Source organism: Colletes latitarsis, chromosome 10 (genome assembly GCF_051014445.1).
Source record: "Colletes latitarsis isolate SP2378_abdomen chromosome 10, iyColLati1, whole genome shotgun sequence".
In the NCBI taxonomy this organism is placed as follows: Eukaryota; Metazoa; Arthropoda; class Insecta; order Hymenoptera; family Colletidae; genus Colletes; species Colletes latitarsis.
The window spans coordinates 31019909-31040159 of NC_135143.1; the positions used below are offsets into that span (position 1 = coordinate 31019909).

Here is a 20251-nt window from a genome sequence, read left to right on the forward strand (position 1 = left end):
TGCTAGGGAGCGCTGGCAGAGCTCACAAATACATATTTGAAACGCGGTAGCGAGCACTATTGGTGCTTCGAGCCCGGGGAAAAGATAAATCTTGCACGGGAAAGCGGGGAAATAAATGTTGTATGTCCTGCAAAAAATGTAAAATTGGTTATGGATAGAGAAACAAGGGGCTTCGTAAATTTTATAATATGAAAGATTCGATTAGAAATTATTTAAACCAGGTATGTGGTAACGAGGAACTTGTTACAAATAATTTCGAAATTTTGCAGAGCCCAGAGTCAGTATTTTGCAATATGGGATGTAAAATTTTTTCGAAAAAACAAACTTATTTTTCGCGAAGGTAGAATCCTCGCAATGTAATGAACATGATGTTTCGTATATTAATGAATGAACGTAACCGATATTTGCGCGTAGCGTAATTTAATAACACACTCTTTTTCAAGAACCGTAACACGAACGAAAGATATCAAAGTGCTCCCAAGGACAGTCGGTTGTCCAGTGAACTGAGCGATTCATTTTTCCAGATAGTCGTTAATAAGATGCAATAAATTATACTCGAATGTAAACTACTTAATAATTTTTATATTCCATCGAGATCCAAAGAAGGAAAACGGTATAAACACAAAGAAAAATTGTGTACTATTTATATGACCATTGTCGGTGTAACTAGAGTAATAATATAATGATAAATTAGTTGGACGAATATGGTACACGTTTTCAATTTGGAATAGTGTTATTATTTTGAACTATATTTATATTTTTCAATAGCCAGTTTGCTATATATAATAATATAGGCACACGCGTTGAGGCCGTTCACACATTTACACGTTTTAGTTCGCTCAAGGTTGGTAGGTGGCACTACAAACTTGGCTTCAACTTATAACACGTGAGATTGGGCCCTCTGGCAGTAACCACGAAGACGCCATGACGACACGATCACCCACATCGTTCTCGGCTCGGCTTTCCGCTGTCGGTTTAATCGCAGCGGGCTTTCTTCTGCTTGCAACACGTGAGTTCACACGACAACGATCGAACGCGTAACTTTTAACAAAGTACACTTCTTATCATTGCGTTTCACGATGGTCGATTCGGTGCTGAACCGCGGGACAACTCGAAACCGATTTTTCAAGTGACTCGAAAACGCGATCGCTGAATCGTCCGTGGTATCGATATTTTTCTACCGTGACTGTCTCTCGATCAAGTGCATTTAGAATGTATTTAGAGTAAAAAATCGCCCCAAGAGTAGTTATTCCAGCAGGATAAACGCAATTGTGAGTCGTTCGCCAAAAACATAGCAAAGTATTCGAGCGTCGAACGCGTTTTAGACGATTCGATGGTAAACAATCTCCAGAATTTCCTTTGTTACATTTAAACAGTGAATCTGATAACAAAATTCCCTCGCGGAACCAAACTGTGAACTTGCCGCGGCAATTAATTTTTCGACGCGTAAAAATAGAAAGCTGAATTATAAGGAGGCGGAGGCTCGCGCAAGAAACGTAACGAAATGTCAGAAACGTATCGAAAACGAGGAAATAAGAAGAGGAGCGATCGATGTACGGACAGATTTCATTTACTGAATTACTGCCAATTACCGAACGATCCGGCACGCGCTAATTACTCGAGCCAATTAACGATGCAGCCGCGAGCTCCGCGGAGCTTGTTCAACGTCGGCGTCTCGATTTGCCGGTCTGTTTCGCGTCGCCGCGCGACTTTCGCGTTCCACGCTTTTCTCCTCGGACCGTCGTCATGCGCAAACGAGAAACAGATTCACGGTGATAATAATAACAGAAAAGAAAGAAATGAAAAAAGATACACGCAGGAAAGAACCCGGGCAACTCGCGGTCGTAAACGAGCTCGCCAAGAAATCCACCGACCGCTTTCCCCTCGAGAGTTTCGCGACACACGATTCGCGAAAGTGCAACGCGAGCCACGCGCAAGTAGCAGAATTTACTTCGTCTCGATTCGAACGGGATTACGTCCATCGATCTCGATCGTAGACGATTTAGCCAATTTTTCACGTTTCCGAGATTCGCGGTTGTGCAACGCACAGGGGGTCGATGTTAGTTTTCCCTCGTTGATGTAAAACACTCGGCACTTGAACGCTAAATTATCTTTGATATTCGTTGTATTCGTTAAGAAGAACTGCGTATATTTTTATCGAAAGACAGTTTGATGGTTAGATTTAAATTTCTTTTAATTCAACATGGTTTGCTGACATATATTTACGAGTTCTGTAACTTCAAGGATGGAATCTATTTGATGGATCGACAGTTAAATATAAATTTCTTTTAATTAATCAAGATTCTTTCAATTCAACATGACTTGCTGATATATATTTACGAGTTCTGTAACTTCAAGGGTGGATCTATTCGAAGGGTTCTGTAGATCCTAGTGTTGATTGTGTCCGCGAGTGAATTTTTCCAAGCAACGCTTCCCGATCGTGAAAACTTGAACTTGAGCGTTAACATCACGGAGCATTGGACATTTTTTCATCGTACAATCGATTCGTGCCTTGTCTACCGACGACTAAAAAGCTACCGTCGAATAAATTTACTATTATTATCCCTCGAACGCCTCGAGTCTCGTTTCGCAGAATAATTTTCAACGCGATAAATTATCTCCCGTCTGGAACGCATTATTTGGACTTGGATCTCGTTGCATAATCTTACGTGAAACTCCCGGGACGAATAAATGGAATTTATCGCGAACAGGCGCGTCTCGATATCCCGCCAATGATGGAATCACGACCAGCCGGGAACGCGAAACTCGATATTTCAATTTAAGATCGCGGAAAGAGGGGGAAAATATCTCCTGGAACGCGTCGAGCGTTTCCCGTTGGAAAATTAAACGACGTTTCGAATCCCGTGGATCTTTGTTTACCCATTGATCGCGAGGATGGATCTCGGCGAATTCGTTTGTGAATACGCAGGTTGCGACACTGCCTCGAGAGTCGTATTATGTACGGCCTGGCAATTACGCTTGTCCGCCTTCTGCTTTCTCTTTCGTATGAAAATGTCAAAGGTCCGATATGTATCTCCGCTCTCTGCCACTCTTTCTCACATATTTTTTGTTTCTTTCTTTCCACCATCTCAACGTCGTTGACCTAGATTCGTCCGCCTGTGTCCACGAGACCGGTAATAATTTCCAGCCGAATCAACGATCGGCCTCCTGCTAATCAGAGAAGCCCTCTCCTCGATCCACGTCCATCGATCGTTCGCTTTTTATCGTTCCCGCGGATCCCAGAATCCGGCGTAACAATTTAATCGCGTTCTCGACTGTCGTTACCGCGGCAATAATTACGCGCTAATGGCTCGCGGTCGGAACGACGAAATGCATCCTCTTCGTAGCTCGAAACCGACGCTGCCTCGACGCTTCGACGCTTCGACGGTTCGCATTAGCGATTGATACCGGGAGCTCTGTACTACTATAACCCACATTCACAGAGGGGGGAACCACGTCTGTCCGCAAACCACGCTTCCACCCTCCTTCTTTCCAAATACTCTCGAAATTGGAAAATGTTCCTGACCACGCTTCATAGACGGCGAACAAATTCTACGTCGATTGGCTACTAATTGGAACGGAGAAAATTAAATATTAAACTAGAGTTTTGTACCGGAACTTATAACTCTTCAGTATTATGCATTGCCGGAATATTCCCGTGGTACCTCGACCCTCAAGTGTACTCTCAATCTCGACTGAATTATTTTACTTAATGTTGATTTTCGCCAAATTGGTAAGTGGAAATCAACTTTCCTCCAAAGCATTTAAAAAAGAATTATGTACATTTTCAAAGAGCTACATTGACATGTACAGGGTGTTCGGCTACCTCGGAGCAACATTCTTTAATTTTATTCTGGCCACACGTTACATTTTCGGTGAAGAATTTTTTTCTCGAAAACTCGTAGGAATTCGAGGGTATGTCTATTCACCAAAAATGATTGTAATTGACCCCCGCAACCAGAAATAATTTTTTTTGAAGGATTTGAAATTTTTTAATTTTGCCGAAAAGTTTCAGCACCTACTCGAATTTTTTCTCGAAAGTGCGTAAGATTTTCGGGGTATGTGTATTCACCAAAAATAATTGCAATTGACCCCCACAACAGGTTGTGAGCGGAAAACTTTTTCACGCCTTGAGCAACACGGACGCTTTTAGTAGTCAAAGGGTTAATAAAAATAAGAAGCGTAATAATCGCCATAATCTTCGAACGCAGTGTTGTGTCGTTGATCGAGCGCGAACACGCGTACCGAGAATCGCATGCAGAAGCTCCGTTGGTCCTGCTGGTGGCACAAGGGTTGTTGCTCGCCTAATCAACCCTACGATCGATCGAGGTTCTTACGGGTTCACCGGTTCCACCCTCTTTCACCTTTTTACACGCGCGTTTAATAGTATTTATCGACGAACAGATCCCTTTTGCAAAGGAAAAAGAAGAAGAGTTTCGGTGCAACTGGTCGTTGGCGAAAAATGTAGGAGGAAAGCTCGAGCTCGGATGCATAAACAAGCCGCGTCCCATCCGGTCGTGGACCGTAACAGCGTACTTTTCTCCAATTATCAAATACCAGGAGCAGCCGGGACAAAGTGGTACACGGGATCCCGGGTGCACGTTGCATCACCGACAGTTAACGGGCGCCAGGAGCTCCGCGGATCGTTTCTCGAGACGTATCTAATTTTCCTCGGATCGCGCGTCGATTTTTCTCGGAATTTCCAAAGAGACCGCGTATCGACGGGAGCATTTACCCTGCCATCGTTTACGTGCACGCCCGTGGAAACGTCGCGGTACCAGGATTTATGCCCGTCCACGCATAAGTCAATCTCGTCAGGATGGACGATATCCTGTCCGGCGAAGAGAGAGCTATAACGGTACGCGCTCGATCAAAGGGTTAGATGCGCGAACGATCCTCGTCGACCGGTTCCCTCGATTCGTTAGCATCTATCGCGACCATCCGACGATTCGCCTTAACGTTCGATCCATATTTATGGGTATTCTAACCTTGATTTCTGCGTCCTCGACTCCGATCCAGGAACTTCCCCGTTACGCTATGTAAAGGATCACGAGCGATCCAGTAAAGTACATAAATAGAAAAATGTACGATAATTAACTCGAATGGATTTTACAAAAGGAGATAATAGCGATACGTATATGGAGTATTGATTCTACAGTCAGGGACATGGGCGATGGAAATGGATATCAATTTTAATCGACGTTGTTACCTTTATTTATTATTTATCGTTAGAGTACGCTGATTATTTAATCGACGATGGAAATGTTTCATCGAATTTGAATTTAAATAAACATGCAACCAACTGCGAGAGGATAAAATAGACACTACCGGTAACAAATAGTTAGTAACATTGCTCTCTTTCGGCTTAATTACAGCCTCTCGTAGTCGTGCTACTTACAAGACTTACTGTACAATCTTCATCAAGATTTTCAAAGACCTTAAATTATTGAACGATTCCATTTTATTCCCTCTCTCGTTCAAGGGAACTTTGGTATCCAATATACGTCATAAATTTCCTATTCGAGTCAGAACTTTGCGACAGCCATTCGAGCAATTTAATATTCCAAACAATTTCATACTCTTTTTAACAACGTGCTTCTGTTTTGAAGAACAAATTTTCAAATTCAATAGTACTGTTGCCTCTTCCACATTTTTATTTATAATATAAACGTACTAAAGATAAATAATAAATAAAACGTACAAATATAACGTCGATGTCGATTAAATTTTATCGTCCGCTTACTTTTGTCCTGTCGAAGAACAAATTTCTAAATTCAATAGTACTATTGCCTCTTCCATATTTTCATTCACAATATTAAGTTGCTAAAGATAAATAATAAATAAAACGTAAAAATATATTGTAATATTGATGTTGATTAAATTTCATCGCCCACCTACTTTTGTCCTGTCGAAGAACAAATTTCTAAATTCAATAGTACTATTGCCTCTTCCATATTTTCATTTACAACATTACACCCTTTGCACTCCAAGAATATTTACTAATATGAACGATTAGCGATACATTTTTTTTTATGCAAAATGTTAACTTACTAAAGATAAATACTAAATAAAACGTAAACATGGGACTTTTGTCGCCGTCTATCTCCAGACAAATGTCGACCACGTGAATTCTTGTCACTTTCAGCATGTCTATTTTCGTAATTTGCGAATAACGATTCGAAAACGGAGTCAGAAACAGGGTCGTCGATCGAACGACCTTATCGGAATCGCGTAGATGGCCGGGATTCCGTGATCCCGCTCGACACGATTCTGCACCGCGTGCCTGGCAACCAGCGAGGCCCAGCTGGCATTTGGGGCACTCGATTTCGCGTACGGTCGCGATTCGTAACGATCGCGTCGCAGAATCGATCGAGAGTCGACTACCGTTAACCCTCGATCGACAACTAGACATCGGTAACCGGCAACGGATTTATTATTCCATCGCGATTCTAGATTCAATTAGTTACGCGACCTGTACAAAATCCACCTACGCGAGACGCGTTCCTTTGCTTAATTATTCGAGAGGCAAGTCGCGACGAGTTCATCGTCGATCGCAAACTTCTATACTTTTCGAATATTCTCAAACAGCGAACGTTGAACGCCCGGATGAGATGAATTAACGAGCAATTTTTTTTTTACCCTCCACACCCTCCCCCCCCTCCCCATATTTCACCATTAATCAATCTCGATTATGTTCGCAGACGTACGCAGCGAAGGTTATTATGGGAAGCTTATTGGCAAGCTGTCGGAATTTCATCACGGCGTCAGCGGTGAAGTTTACGCCGTGGACGGCCGAACTCTGTTCATCAAGGACTTCACGTACGACGGCGAGGCGCCATGTTCGTAATTAAGAACCGCGTCCAATCGCGAGACTTGCCCGATTTCAAAACCACGCGTCCATCGCCCGACTCGACTTTTCAAAACGTCCAACGAATCCGGTTCTTTATTTTTATTCGTCGTTCGGTTCACGAAATAAGCAACTTCGAAGTATCGACCAAGAACGATAGACAATTTCAAATTTACCGTTATACTTTTTTAAATTCTGATTCAAATACCATCTACTCGGTTCTCTATTGTTCTTCGTTTTTACCATCGCGATGGTTCAATGAATTTGGCGTTTAACAAATTCTATTCTTGCAGAGAAACAATTTGGAAATTGATTTACGAGGGTCCCTCGATCTCGTCTTCCGAGAACGCGTCTTGAATCGGAGTTGAAGCAGCCGCGACCGTAAAAGGTTCTCCTACGTCTCCCTTTCGACTCGTTCGCTACTCTCACTTTCATCTATACATACGTACTGCGGTTCGATAAAATCGAAAGCGTTCGTTCGCGAAGGACACACGCCGGCTTGCGGTAACGCTCTAAAAAATTAGCGAAATGGAAAGAATCGGTCGTTAGAGCTCGAAACGATCGTGCAACGATTTCCGCGATAAATATTCCCGGCCGCTGCATCGACGCGATTAGATCGATTAGAGCCGGGCGATCGATCAACTGGCGAAAACGGGGTAATTAGTATCGATTCCTGGCAATCGAGCAAACCTGTAATCACGATTATCCCTCTTTCAGCTGCGTACTTCTACGTAGGCACCTCGAAAAGCCCTAACGGAAACGGCATCAGACTTCGCGACGAACGCGGATCGTAAGTACACGTTATTTATTTATATTGCACGGAGTATTTCAAGACTCATGCATTTGTAAGTGGATTACTGAGGTCCTCCGCAAGTTTACACTAATAATTGCTTAATATATGTAAATGTAATTATTTGAAAATTTATGTAATCCTCCATTAGCTCATTATTTTTTAAATGCTTTAAGTTGATTTCCCATTTACTTAGTTAAAAATGTCGTAGCGTTTTTTTTGATCGAATCTATATATCAATTTTGAAACAATCTGTACGAACAACGGTAGATTTTACAGGAAGTACTTTTTGTTCATTGTCTGGTCGTTGTACGTTGAAAAGGACGCACGGAAATAATATTTGAAAGCGTAAAACCGGGTCGTTGGACTACGAATGTACAATTTTCTCGATTTACCACAGAACGGACACGCTGAAACGATATCGGAGAAAGGGCATCACGCTTACGTTACCGGACGGCAAGACTCTTGGCAACGTGAAATGGTTCTCCGTGTGGTGCGACGAATTCGCCGTGAGTAGAAAATAAATAAATCTATGCACGATAGGAAAACTGTATTTCAGACGAGATTCCGTTCAGCGAATAGATTCTTTTAAACAAATTCCTTAAAGTCGATTTACATATATTATCTGTTCAAGTATAGTTGCTCCCACTCGTATTCGTACGCTGTAGTGGCGATTCACTTCGTTAAATGATAAGAAACTCGTTTTTTATGGTAGGGAAATCTGATTCGAGTCCATTATTTCATACATTAAGATATTCGAGGGTTTACGTACGAATAAATTAAAAAAAATACTCGACGACGGTTGTGACACGTTGAATATATTAGTTCTCGGTTCGATTGCCGCGGGTGGGTGACCGCTCAGGAAAAAAAAAGTATTACTGGTATTATTTGCATACTGTTTACATTATTTATGCAATCCTAAATAATACAAACTGTGTTCATATTAATAAAAAATAACATGTGTAATAAATGGAAACAACAAGATACTTTCCATTTGTAGTGAATCACCATTACAGTATACGAATACTAATGGGAGTGTAACTGTATTATACAGCGTTGCTGATGATATCTAACCTTCTCTAAACAGATGTAACCTTAACGTCCGATAAACTGCATGACTGCAAGTATAAACTAGCCAGCGTTTAGATAGATGGCTGTAACAAAGACTTCTTCTTCCAAGACCCTTTTAGAAAGCGAAATCTACCTTGGAACCATTTTCAAAATACGAGAACACCGATATAAGGGCACGTATATCATGCTCGTGACCTTCGATGTCACGTCGATTCCCCGGTCGAACGATACAGAAAACCGGTATCCGGTCCGATCGGTTGCCGCGCAACTTTCACGCTCGGACTTGTTGCAGCGCGTGCCAGCATATAGAAAGTAACCTCTAGGAATATTCTCGGCCAAAAAAAGAATCGAAAGTCTAATTACGGCGGTCGAAAAGAGACCGCTCTGGCATCGCGTAGAGAAAATCGCCCCGACTTTTTCCACAGCGAATTTATCGTTATTGGGACTCGCGGGACGTCGGTTAACGTTGACATAGTTTCCGGGACACGGCAGTTCGTTATTATTATAACGCGGAACCGGGACAAACTCCGTGAACGTTAGTCGTAAAATACGAAGTTTAACGAGAGGCCCGATAGAGCCGTTCGTCCGAGAGACTCGCTTATCCGGTGATTTACATCGTCGATACACGTTGCCCAGGAAATTTATTCCCGTCACCCGGTAGCCGGATACTCTGTAATTTCAAAATGATAAGCTCGATCGCGACAGAGCGAGATTGCTACGCCCAAATTTCCATTCGACGTCATCCTTCTCTTTATAAATTCTACGCGAGCGTATTGTTCGAGCTACCGTTGAAAATTTTCACATGAATATTCCCTTTTCAGGTGAACTTCGGAGACGTTAGAATACCGAGGGGGTTCGACTACCCTAAACCACAGAAACTAGCAGCTTTAAACGGCGAACATGGCGTCAGTTCCGAACCCATCGTCGTCGTTGATGCTCAGACCCTCTTGATACCTAGTTTCAGTTACGATGGCGAAGCTCCGGGTAAGCTTCACTGCAATACATCGAATAATGATCCTTAAAATGAACGGAACGAGCTGTTGCAGAACAACAGAACCACCATAAATTCCTTTTTGCGAGAATTGAAACAATATTTCTTTCCCTGAAGGTCCATAAATATTGGCAACAAATTTATACATGATATAACATCGACGCAACTTTATTGTAATTATTATGATTTAGTCAGAATGTATTCAGTTAAATTATCGAACAATTTAACGTTGTAAATGGCATATTTTTGAGAATATCTTTCTAGAGTTAATAATCTGTAGTCTTTAGAACCTCCAAATTAAAAGAAATAGAAGCGTTCAATTTACGAATCATTACCATGTATATCTCGTTAAAAAACGAGGATTCGATGCATCGTTGTCGTTTTTCGCAGATGCAAAGTTCTGGGTGGGCGCCGGACCGTCGCCATCGCCTCAAGGAATCCGCGTGGCCGACGAGAACGGAAAAGTAGTACCGCTGCACCGATACGATCGCAAAGCTATCGTTCTGACGTTGCCCGGGGACCTGACGGTCCACCAGATCGGCCACATTGGCGTCTGGTGCGAAGCCTTCACCGTGGACTTTGGCCACGTACAAATTCCGCCGAACCTAAACGTGCCACCCTCCCTGAAGATGCTCGGAGTCTCGCCGCAGGTAAGCTGGAAAGGGTTCTTGTAGTCGGTAGCTCGCTGCAAGAAGAGACGCTGGCTCGAACCTACTCAGTTTTCGCGATAACGTCTGTAACGAGAGCGAGCCGATCGAACCGAGTGGCGAACGATTCCAAGGATACTCGATATAGACAAAATTCTCGACATACGTTTCGATCTCCGCGCGACTCAACGCTCGTCTCGTTCTAGGGAAACGCTGTCGATCATTTTCTCGAACGATAACGCGGCCTCGAAGTGTTCGAACGACTTATTCAAATTTTAAAACGCATACTACAGGCTTAGAAATGCAATTGAATTAGTCCAATTGCCAGTAGAGTCGATAATATATCTCCGTGGCATACTTTCTACCAAGTCGATGGCGTATTTTTGTGGCAAGGACCTCCGAAAATTCGAAGAATCTCAGCTCCGATCGAGCATGCTCCATATTGGCATTAGGCGATAGTGATCGACGCTAGATGATCTGTTTCACTCGGTACAGAGTCTGCTTCGATGTCGAACATGTACTGTATATCCGCGAGAAATCGGCTAGCAGGACAGAGTAGTGCCTTCCAATCCCCACTTTCGATAACATGCGCTCTAAACCATAGTGGGGGAGCAATCAGACCCGCATTCCTCTCGCTGGCCAACTTCTCGCGCACGTCCAGTATTTTCCACCTATCCACGGAGTCGTAGATATTTATCAGGACGAAGCAACCGCATTAAACTTGAAAATTTCGAACGTGAGTCGTCGCACGCGGCGTTCGAACGAGAGATTCGAGTTCAAAGTTTCAGGGAAAACAAGCTTTTCCGTGATCGAGACGTCACACATACAGAGTGTGAAGAGGAATATGAATTTGTTCGCTCGCGGAGGCCTGTGCATAATATTCTGTCTCTGTCCTTGTGTTGCAGAACGTGCATCGCGGAGGGCAGGGACAGACGCTCGGCCTGTCAAACGTGTACGAGCCGTCTCTCTCGTCGTCGTCGACGTCTCGTTCATCCTCCGTCGCGAACGCGTTACTAACCCACCAGCAATACCAACGTCCGACGACCTATCGGCCGACCCTCCGTCGAGAAGATCAGGTCCAAGTGGTGCAGGCGATCGACTATAGAATACCAAAGAATCTGCAGCCGCAGGAGCCGCTCGCGCAACAGCTCTATCGGCTCCAGCCCAACTTCTATCCGGCCCAGACTGCAGGATCGGCTGCGATCTCGAATCTAGACGATGCCGCGCAACAGGAGCAGTTCAGATCCGACGATCTGTCCGCCGTCGTCGACGAGGAACAACCCACGGAGCGATCGAGATCGACTGGCGATCGGCTGGCGAATTCGTACGCGAGGCTGTTGCGGTTCCAGGGCGACAGAAGGCTCGACTCTTTCGTGCGATATTAACCGTTTCGCGACCGAATTTCGCGAACCGTGTCGAACAGTGCCACGCAATAATTCTCGAGTCGAAAAGTACCAGATTGATAGCACTGGGGATCAAACTTTAACTTTTGCAAGTGGGCACTTTTCGATATGGGAATCGACTCGGGAGTGAAACGGTTATGCGGTTAAACGGACATTCGAAAACTTAGAATATACGCGCTGATACACTCCGGATACCTTTCTTTAGAAAATGATAGAACAAACTTTCGCGCCATTCTCAAACTGTCTTCGTATTGTTCGTCCATTTTGCATAGACAAATTTAAATCGACCGATATATGGTGAATCTATCTCGTATTCGTACAATGGTGATTCACTGCAAATGGAAAAAAAGTTATTTATTATGTGGACGATCGTGACACGTTGAACATTGCCGGTTCTCGTCCGATCACCGAAGTTACAGCATCATTGGGTCGCGTGCAGTACACGATGGGTGGTGACCGCTTCATTGTATACACTACTTATATCGTATTTTTCTCTCGATTTTGTAATTGGGCGTTACTTGTTAACATTAAAAGACCCTGAAAAAACTACTTCGTAATTAGAAGTTGATAAAAAACAACATTAAAACAAATAGAAAAAAATATTCCATAAGAAAGTATCTCATACAGTGAATCACCATTACAGTGTACGAATACGAGTGGTTGGGTGTATCTCCTAAGACGCCATGAATCCTGATGGATTTACGGGTATCGTACGATAGATCCCCGGGTCGTAAATCATCGCAAGCACCCCGGAACTCGATCGAACTCGCGTTTCGATAAATTAGCGAAAGTTCTCTAAGCCGGCCAGCTACGTTTACCAACGACGATTCGTTCTGGCACCGCGGAAAACTCAACACAGGGGCACAGCTGCGATAATATTGGTCCGGGGAGTTCGCCACAAGTAGGAAAGTTCGCCGAGGACCAAAGAAGACACACACGCCCCCGAGACCTTTATTTATTTAACACGGCTAGACGAGAAATCTCTTAACAGGGGCACGAGAATGGTAAAGTCGTTTAAATTTCTCCGTTAAGATCGTTCTAGGAATGTTTTCGACGCACCTGTGCGTTCAAAATGTCGTTCGCGAGCCTAAAACGAAACGTGTACGAAATGATCCGCGAAGTAAACGCGTAATCTATGCAGTACGGATATATGCCTACGAGGCACGCCCTTTAATGTCTCCAATTCCCCTCTAGAATGCTATTCCAAGAGACAATCTCGCCTCCGTACAAGTGGATGCGTCGCGTTCTCCTAGAACAATACCGGAGTCGCCATAATTCACGGTCCACCGTCTCCGCAGGAAATATACGTCGATATTAACACTAGATTTACGGAGTACTCGTCGAACGAGCTTCAGATTCCATCTGTTACACGTTATAGAACCCTTAAATATTATTTGTTAACGATTGTATTTAAATATTGTAACGAATATACGCCCTGATTAAAAGAAAATTTGCATACTAACGATTTCAATAAAAATTAGTGCGATCGATGTCCGCAAATCTAGTGTCAACGACGATTAAATAGATCCTGCCGCACATACGAGAGGAAGCGAGCGTGAGAGAACAGAGTTAAGGGTTTGTTGCGTGATTTGTGCGACATCTGATTCGACTATACCCGGAATCGAAGCGTTTAATACGGACGAGCGATCGAAACCTGCGAATGGCACGCGATTGTAAGCCTGTGTCGATCTTCTTTTGTAATTCAGCGAACGGGAAGCGTTTTGTAAGGTCGAGACAACGCGTGAGAGACAGAGAGAGAGAGAAAGAGAGAGCGACGAGAGCAACGGCTCCCATGACTGTGATACGAGGGTTAATTATTCTTACGTTTCGCGATCGAAAAAGGAAGCGCGCGTTGCACCGAGAGGCGGACAATACTTCGAGCCTAGGCCAGTTTTTTTCCTTCGTAAGCGCGAAAATTTCGCACGTACAGGACGATACGTATATTATTATTATAGATTAATTCGCACACGCACCCCAAGATGCGATTATTTTTTCTATCCGATTTTTTGTACGTTTTTACTTGAGATCAATGCGAATAAACGTATTTTTCTTCAAACACGAATCTCCTTGCCTTAACCTCGAATGATTATACCGCGCGGTCTTGGCACGACGATCTTCTCACACACGTTCTCGTTCGATCGAGATCGCTTCGAGGCCCGCGAAAGTACCCGTAGGATCGACGGTTGTACATACCGCGCGCACAGTGGCCACACGTCGTTCCTGTAAGCGATGGTAAACGGTGTTTGTCGTTTGATTTCAGTCGAAACTAAACTGCGAAGTTCTCGAGGACCGGCTGGCTTACGAGGTGCGATGGGCCGTGGCCGGGGACAGCATAGTCGCTCAGCTCGTTGGAAAACTTGGTGAGTACGCCAGCCATTGCTGGTTCGCCAACACTAAATCGCCATCCATAATTCGCGGACGCGTCGACGAATCCAAGATTCCTTTCGAATGTTCGACGCAATGTGATTCACTATAAACGAAAAGAAACTTGTTTTTTTATGAATTTTTCCCCCCATTTTAACAAATTTTGTTTATTACACTGTGTTAAACTACTCTCTATTTACGCAAGTAATGCTTAATTATGAAATCGATAGAAAGCTATAATATATTTATTTGGGGCGGGTATTATTTATTTATAATTTACTTAGTACACGGAATATACCCATTTCAGTGCACACAAACAGATACTACAAACAGTGAACGAATTAAAACGCCAACAATACGAGATATATTCCCAAGCGGTCACCCCCATCCTGTACTACACGCGGTCCAATGATGCTGCAATTGGGTGACCACACAAGAATCGGTGGTGTCCAACGTGTCACGATCGTTGACAAGTATTTTTTGTAATTTATTCAAAAATCGATTCATAGGGAACAAGCTTTTTTCATTTACAGCGAATCACCATTGTAACGTACGAATACAAGACTGCAACCGAACTTTTAATCAACAATGTACGACATTTGTCCGCCAGATAACACGCTTTTAAACGGTCTTATCGTCTCTTTCCAAAAGGATCGATCGTCTCTGGAACCGGAACACGCGTCTCCGTGAGGTTGCAACGCGAATCCGAAAACCGTCTATAATTGTGCGACCCATTTGCGCCCTCCGTTGGGTCTAGTCGTTCTTCCGGAAAAAAAGAGCAAAAAAAATCGCATTTTACGGTCTAATTACCGCGCGGCGGTGTCGCGTTCGGTGAATTAGGAGTCACCCTACCGAACGCGTCGTTCGTGCGTGACGGAGAACATATTCCCCGCGGTCGCCGAAATTAATAGGCGCGGAAAAATATCAGAAAACTTTAAATAATTCTAATTACCCGTCGGTTTGTCACTTTTGAACGTATCGTGTCGACAGACGAGGGTCAATACATGTCCTTCGGATTGTCCGCGAACCCCGAGAGAAGCTTGATGGTCGGAGGAGACGTCGTGGTCGCCTGGGTCGACAAAAAGACGCTTCAGGGCTACGCCGTCGATTATTTCTTGGACGCAAAGTCTCAGTGCTCCGGTGGACGTGGCAGCTGCCCCGACACGCGCATACAGGTGAGCTAGTTTTGCACACGGTTACCTGCAACGACGAGCAATTGGCTGTAGTCGAATCGTTGGACAAAAGCTCTCGATAACAAGATTCCATCGCGTTCCTTTACGTTCGATTAACCCGTCTCATACGGTTCGCAGGAAAACACGAATTCCATTCGACTGTTGAACGCGGCGCTGGTCGACGGATACAGCATCGTCACGTATCAGAGACCGCTGAAGACGAACGACGAGCTGGACCATCAAATACTGACAAACGGATCGCAGGCGATTATCTGGGCCGTCGGTCCTTTGAACGAGAGACAAGAGGTCAGCTTTCACTCGGACTATTTGAAAACCGACAGCTTCATCGACTTCGGTAGACCACCGATTTGGAATTGTCCTGTTCCAGATCAAGAGCCGTCTCAGCTGTTCGTGGACAGTAACGAGAAGGCCAGCGGCAACCAGGTGACACCCAAAGCGCGGAGAATAGTTTTTTAATCTACCCCAAAACGATCCCTCTCGCTCGAAATTGTCCTTCCGTTTACCGGGGATTAACTTGCCAACGGGTTTTCGTTTCCGCGCAAATTTCACGCTTGAACATTTGGAGCTTGAAACTTTTCAATGCTCGGGATTAACGCGATTTTACTGAAACAGGAGCTGGCTGCGACTACGAAGAGACCGAAACGCGTTACGGCGACGCCCGCGCCGGCGTCCAAGGCCGACGCCTGGGTCATTCCGCCGATCCAGTGCGACGAGCCCGACGACGGGGCATTTTACGCCCAGATGGGACCGACAGGAGGAAAGCACGGATATCCAGCTATTACCGGTAAAATATTATTATAATTTTCCATCCCTATCAATTCCTAGAACGCGTTAAAAGGCGTAACGTTATTAGCCAGTCAGATGTGGCGACCTCTTTTCAGAGCGTGCACTTGTTTGTTCTTACCTCCAAAGATTCTAAACGTATTGAAATTTACGAATATAATTTAGTTTTCGCTAACATTATAATTTACGGCTGACTGGTTAAAGTATCAACCTTTCTACTTTAAACTTGAGCTACAATACGAAAATCATGCCATTTCTAAAGATGAAACTACACACTTTGATTCTCGAATGATTCTAGAGCTTATAGTATAGACATTGAGCATTTACATTTTGTTTTTCCCCAGGCCACGTCGGTTGGGGCATCTCGTGGTACATAAACGGTCTTTTAATTCCTGAGATCAACGTGGTCCGTGGCAAGAATTACACTTTCATCGTGGAGGGAGGCGAGGATCCTGAAATACCCGCTCGCTACCACCCCTTCTACATAACGGACGACCCTGTTGGCGGATACCAACACAAAACACCCGAAGAGAAAGCTGTAAGCACTCGCGTGCCATCTTTAATTTCATTCGATCACGATAACTAATACGCAAACTACAGATTTCTATTTATTTTCTCTCAGAGTGTAAACACATAGATGATGGTAAGTCTATCTTTTGTACGACAAACGAGAATAATTCAACATCTAACTTTCACACAACGCAACATGCAACGCTCGATTCCATGTTCTCGGGTTTCGTTGCCACGAAATACTATGATCAAACTTTTTGACTACCAAAAAATACCAAAACGAATCGCTTTTCCAACAGAAAGTGAAGATATTCGCGGGTGTTCAGCGGCAACGCGGCGACTATCGACCAACGGGGGTTGGGCGTCTCTGCAACTGGGTCCCGGATCAGAATCATCACTCCGACGACTTCTCGTCGTTCGGTGCGTACCAACGCACTCTGACCCTGGCGTGCGACCAGGGCACGCCGGGTTTCGTGCAATGGACGCCCGACGAGAACACGCCGGACACCGTCTACTATCAGGTACGCGAAAATTGTTCCTACAACGATCGAACCTCTTTGTTCACGCTCTTCGACCTGCTGCAGTGTTTCACGCATCGCTACCTGGGTTGGAAGATCAACGTTCACGACAAGTGCGACACGGACGAGGCGGCGGCTAGCGAGAGCCACCAAGTGTACGTGGAACGACCGATCGTGGATCTCGAGAGCAGCTCCAGCATCCGCGTCCCGAGCAAGGTAACGCCAACGGCGGAGTTCCTCCAGCAGCAGCTTCCTCATCGTGAATACGAGCTTCGTTACCCTTATCATCCACCGACTAACTCTGGCAATCTAAGCACATCATACACGCAGCTACTAACGAACCCTAATAATAACAACAATTACGTACGCTTGCAATCATCATCGTCGTCGTACGAGGAACCCTTTGGTTCGAGGCCTTCGTACAACAATCCCGTCCACGGAGTCGTCCCGCACCGTCACGAGGTACGCGTGAAGGAAACGCATCACGCGAACCTCGACGAGGACCTCATGCATCACCGCAACCACTACTACCATCATCATCATCATCATCATCATCAGCCTCCGCCGATCTATCGCGAACAATCGATGATGGGAGGCACCAGGCTCGCCTCCCCCTCCTCGTATCCTTCTGGCCGGCAGCAAATGACGGAGATCGAACAGGAGCTACTCCAACAGGTCTCTAACCAGCAATTGTCTAACCTCGTTGCAGATAATCCACGACCACTGAACCACGGGACGAAATACACTTATTCGTCCGCGACCGGGCTGCAGATCCCATATTCCAAGCCACCGCCTCACCATTACGCGACCAATTACCACCATCTTTATCATCACCCACCGCTTCCTCATCATTATCACCACCATCAGCCGGATCAGAGGACGCAACCGATGTACGTCAAGAGACCGATGATGACGCGTCGACCCGTGTTGCAGAGTCCTCACGCGATGCCCCAGTCCGCCCTCCCCATGCAACCGAGACCGGTGTTCCTGGAACGGAAGAAGGCCGTTTACAGACCAGCCTCTTCTACTTACAGGAGAACCCTCGACAGACACCCGCCGATCAACGGGAATCCCCAGATCGCGAAGCTTAAGAAGATCGACGCGAAACAAAGAACAAAACTCGAGGTCAAGTTGTCGGACGCGGTAGACGTTTCCAACGTGTTCGCGACGGCCATGAAACCTGCTAGAAACACGGGATTCAACCCCGACTCGATAGTGATAGAGGGTGGTTTCAAGCCTATCGTCAGAAGCGTCGAGGAGCCGGACGTGGCGCAAAAGAGGATCTCGGAAGTCACGGAACCGAACGACGCGTCGAATCACAGATCGGTCGACAATTTCGAGCCGGTGTTCATACCTTCGCCGCCGGTACCCACGCTCGACGCGAACAAAAAATTAAAGAAGAAAACCGCCAACGCGAAACTACCAACGCGCCAGAGCGAGGCGGACGACATGGAAATGGCGGCCGACAAGTCGAACGCGTATTACTTGCCCCCGGTTTCCAGCACGATTCCCAACGAGCCGCCATCTTCGTTCTCGTCCGGCGTGCTCATTACCTTCGATGGTAAGAGATTGAAGGACTCTAGCTTGGCCAGATCGATCTCCGGGATCGAGGAACACGCCAGCAGTAGGCTGACTCCTGATATTCTGGGCAGAACGCCTCAATTTGGACGATTCAAGGGAGATCTACCGCCACCGATTCCTGGCGAAATTCGTTCGGATAATACGCGACTCGAGAAACGTCGTCTGCCATCGACGGATCTCTCGGCAAAGAACACGAGGCTGACGCTCGTCAAAAGATTGAAGAGATCCCCGCACGATGGTCACGTGCACACGATAGATTCGCGAGTAAATAACACGAGAACGAACGACCATCGCGATCACGGTAGCCATCTTGGAAACTCGACGTCTTCGAGCGTCAGCGCCGGTCAAACGATCGTTTCTAACATCGGATACCTCTTTCTGAGCGTCGCTTTCTACTGTATTCTCTGAGTGGCCGACCGTTCGAGCGACAGGATTGCCAAAAACAATTGGTACGATCCGGTACCGATCGAGAACGGAAGGCTATTGGCTAGACAATGTTTCGTAAGCTGAAACACCGGTCCGTGATATTTCGTCAACCGAGAAAATCACGATGGTTAATGGGTATGTTAGTTCCCGCGCTTCTAATTAAACAGGGAATACTTCCATGCCGGATATTCGACGCAAGACGTTCCGGACATTTAGTACGAAATAATCGTTGAGGGACGCAGCGATTGTTAGAGTGTGCGTGACTTCGCAAATAATGGACGATATATTCGACGCGATAACACGGGAGAGGAATATAACTAACCACGAAATACCGATTTACAGTTGAATCTCGATTTAGCGGACTAATTGGGGGGGGGGGGGGGGGGTGCCAGATAAAGCCGAATATCCGTAAAATAGAGTTTACACGAGACCGAAAACCCGTGCAATAACGAATTGTGTGTATTTTATTTGTTAACGATGAAAAAAGATATTTATTTTATTCGAAAACGAGCAATAACAGACTGCACATTTTTAAATACGATCCATTTTGTTTGGTAACGACGATAAAAAACAGTGTGTATGTAGGTTCGTCGCGAATGTAATTAAAAAAAAATCAAAATGTCATGTAACTTACGTAAAACTCTAGACGAAATCCGTTCGATCGAGGTCTCACTGCTCTTACTTATTTAGCTTACTAATTTAGCACGATTGGACGTGGACTGCGACGGTTCTCGCCATCTTGCGATACTTACCGAGTCAGTGGCCGAACGCTACGAAAGACAACAAAAAGATTCACACCTGACATTTCGACGAACGCTTGGTTAAAAAAAAGTAAACGTGTACCTGGGATATTGTAGCATCGGGTCCAACGTTAATTATCGACGCTCGCGTCGTCCGAACAGGATTAATAATTACCGTTCACAGTGAATTTATAAAGCGCATTGAAATTCTGTATTATACAACACATATAATAAAATAATACCAAGAGTTATACAAGTAAAAAATAATAATAGTAATAATAATAATTATAACAAATATTTAAGCGAAATTTATAATAGGGCATTGGCAATAGGGTCTAGAGGTAAAAAATAAAATACTTAAAATGAGAGGACAGCAAGGGTGTAGGA

General features: G+C 44.9%; 1 protein-coding gene across 3 annotated transcripts; it reads left to right on the forward strand.

Annotated features, from left to right (window-relative positions):
* The first annotated feature begins 909 nt into the window (after positions 1–909).
* On the forward strand, positions 910–20093 carry Skeletor (DM13 and DOMON_DOH domain-containing protein skeletor). Of its 3 annotated transcripts, none has more exons than XM_076775429.1 (13): positions 910–1009; positions 6702–6839; positions 7565–7637; positions 8038–8146; positions 9530–9692; positions 10090–10349; positions 14010–14109; positions 15104–15288; positions 15424–15729; positions 15919–16090; positions 16434–16627; positions 16899–17120; positions 17184–20093. In XM_076775429.1, exons 1-13 carry the CDS (start codon positions 925–927, stop codon positions 19104–19106), a joined length of 3930 nt encoding a protein of 1309 aa, XP_076631544.1. In that variant the 5' UTR covers positions 910–924; the 3' UTR covers positions 19107–20093. The 3 variants fall into 3 exon arrangements, with proteins under 3 accessions (XP_076631544.1, XP_076631545.1, XP_076631546.1); XM_076775430.1 differs by having other exon boundaries at positions 925–1009; positions 16899–17333; positions 18152–18286; XM_076775431.1 differs by lacking the exon at positions 17184–20093 and adding an exon at positions 16712–16732 and having other exon boundaries at positions 925–1009; positions 16899–17014.
* Positions 20094–20251: the final 158 nt, after the last annotated feature.

Bases quoted from the DNA above. Each gene is read 5' to 3' on its own strand.
- Skeletor (XM_076775429.1), top strand. From the start codon at position 925: ATGACGACACGATCACCCACATCGTTCTCGGCTCGGCTTTCCGCTGTC. The intron at 6,840-7,564 runs GTTCGTAATTAA...TCCCTCTTTCAG, and splicing joins GTACGACGGCGAGGCGCCAT to CTGCGTACTTCTACGTAGGC. The intron at 15,289-15,423 runs GTGAGCTAGTTT...TACGGTTCGCAG, and splicing joins GCCCCGACACGCGCATACAG to GAAAACACGAATTCCATTCG.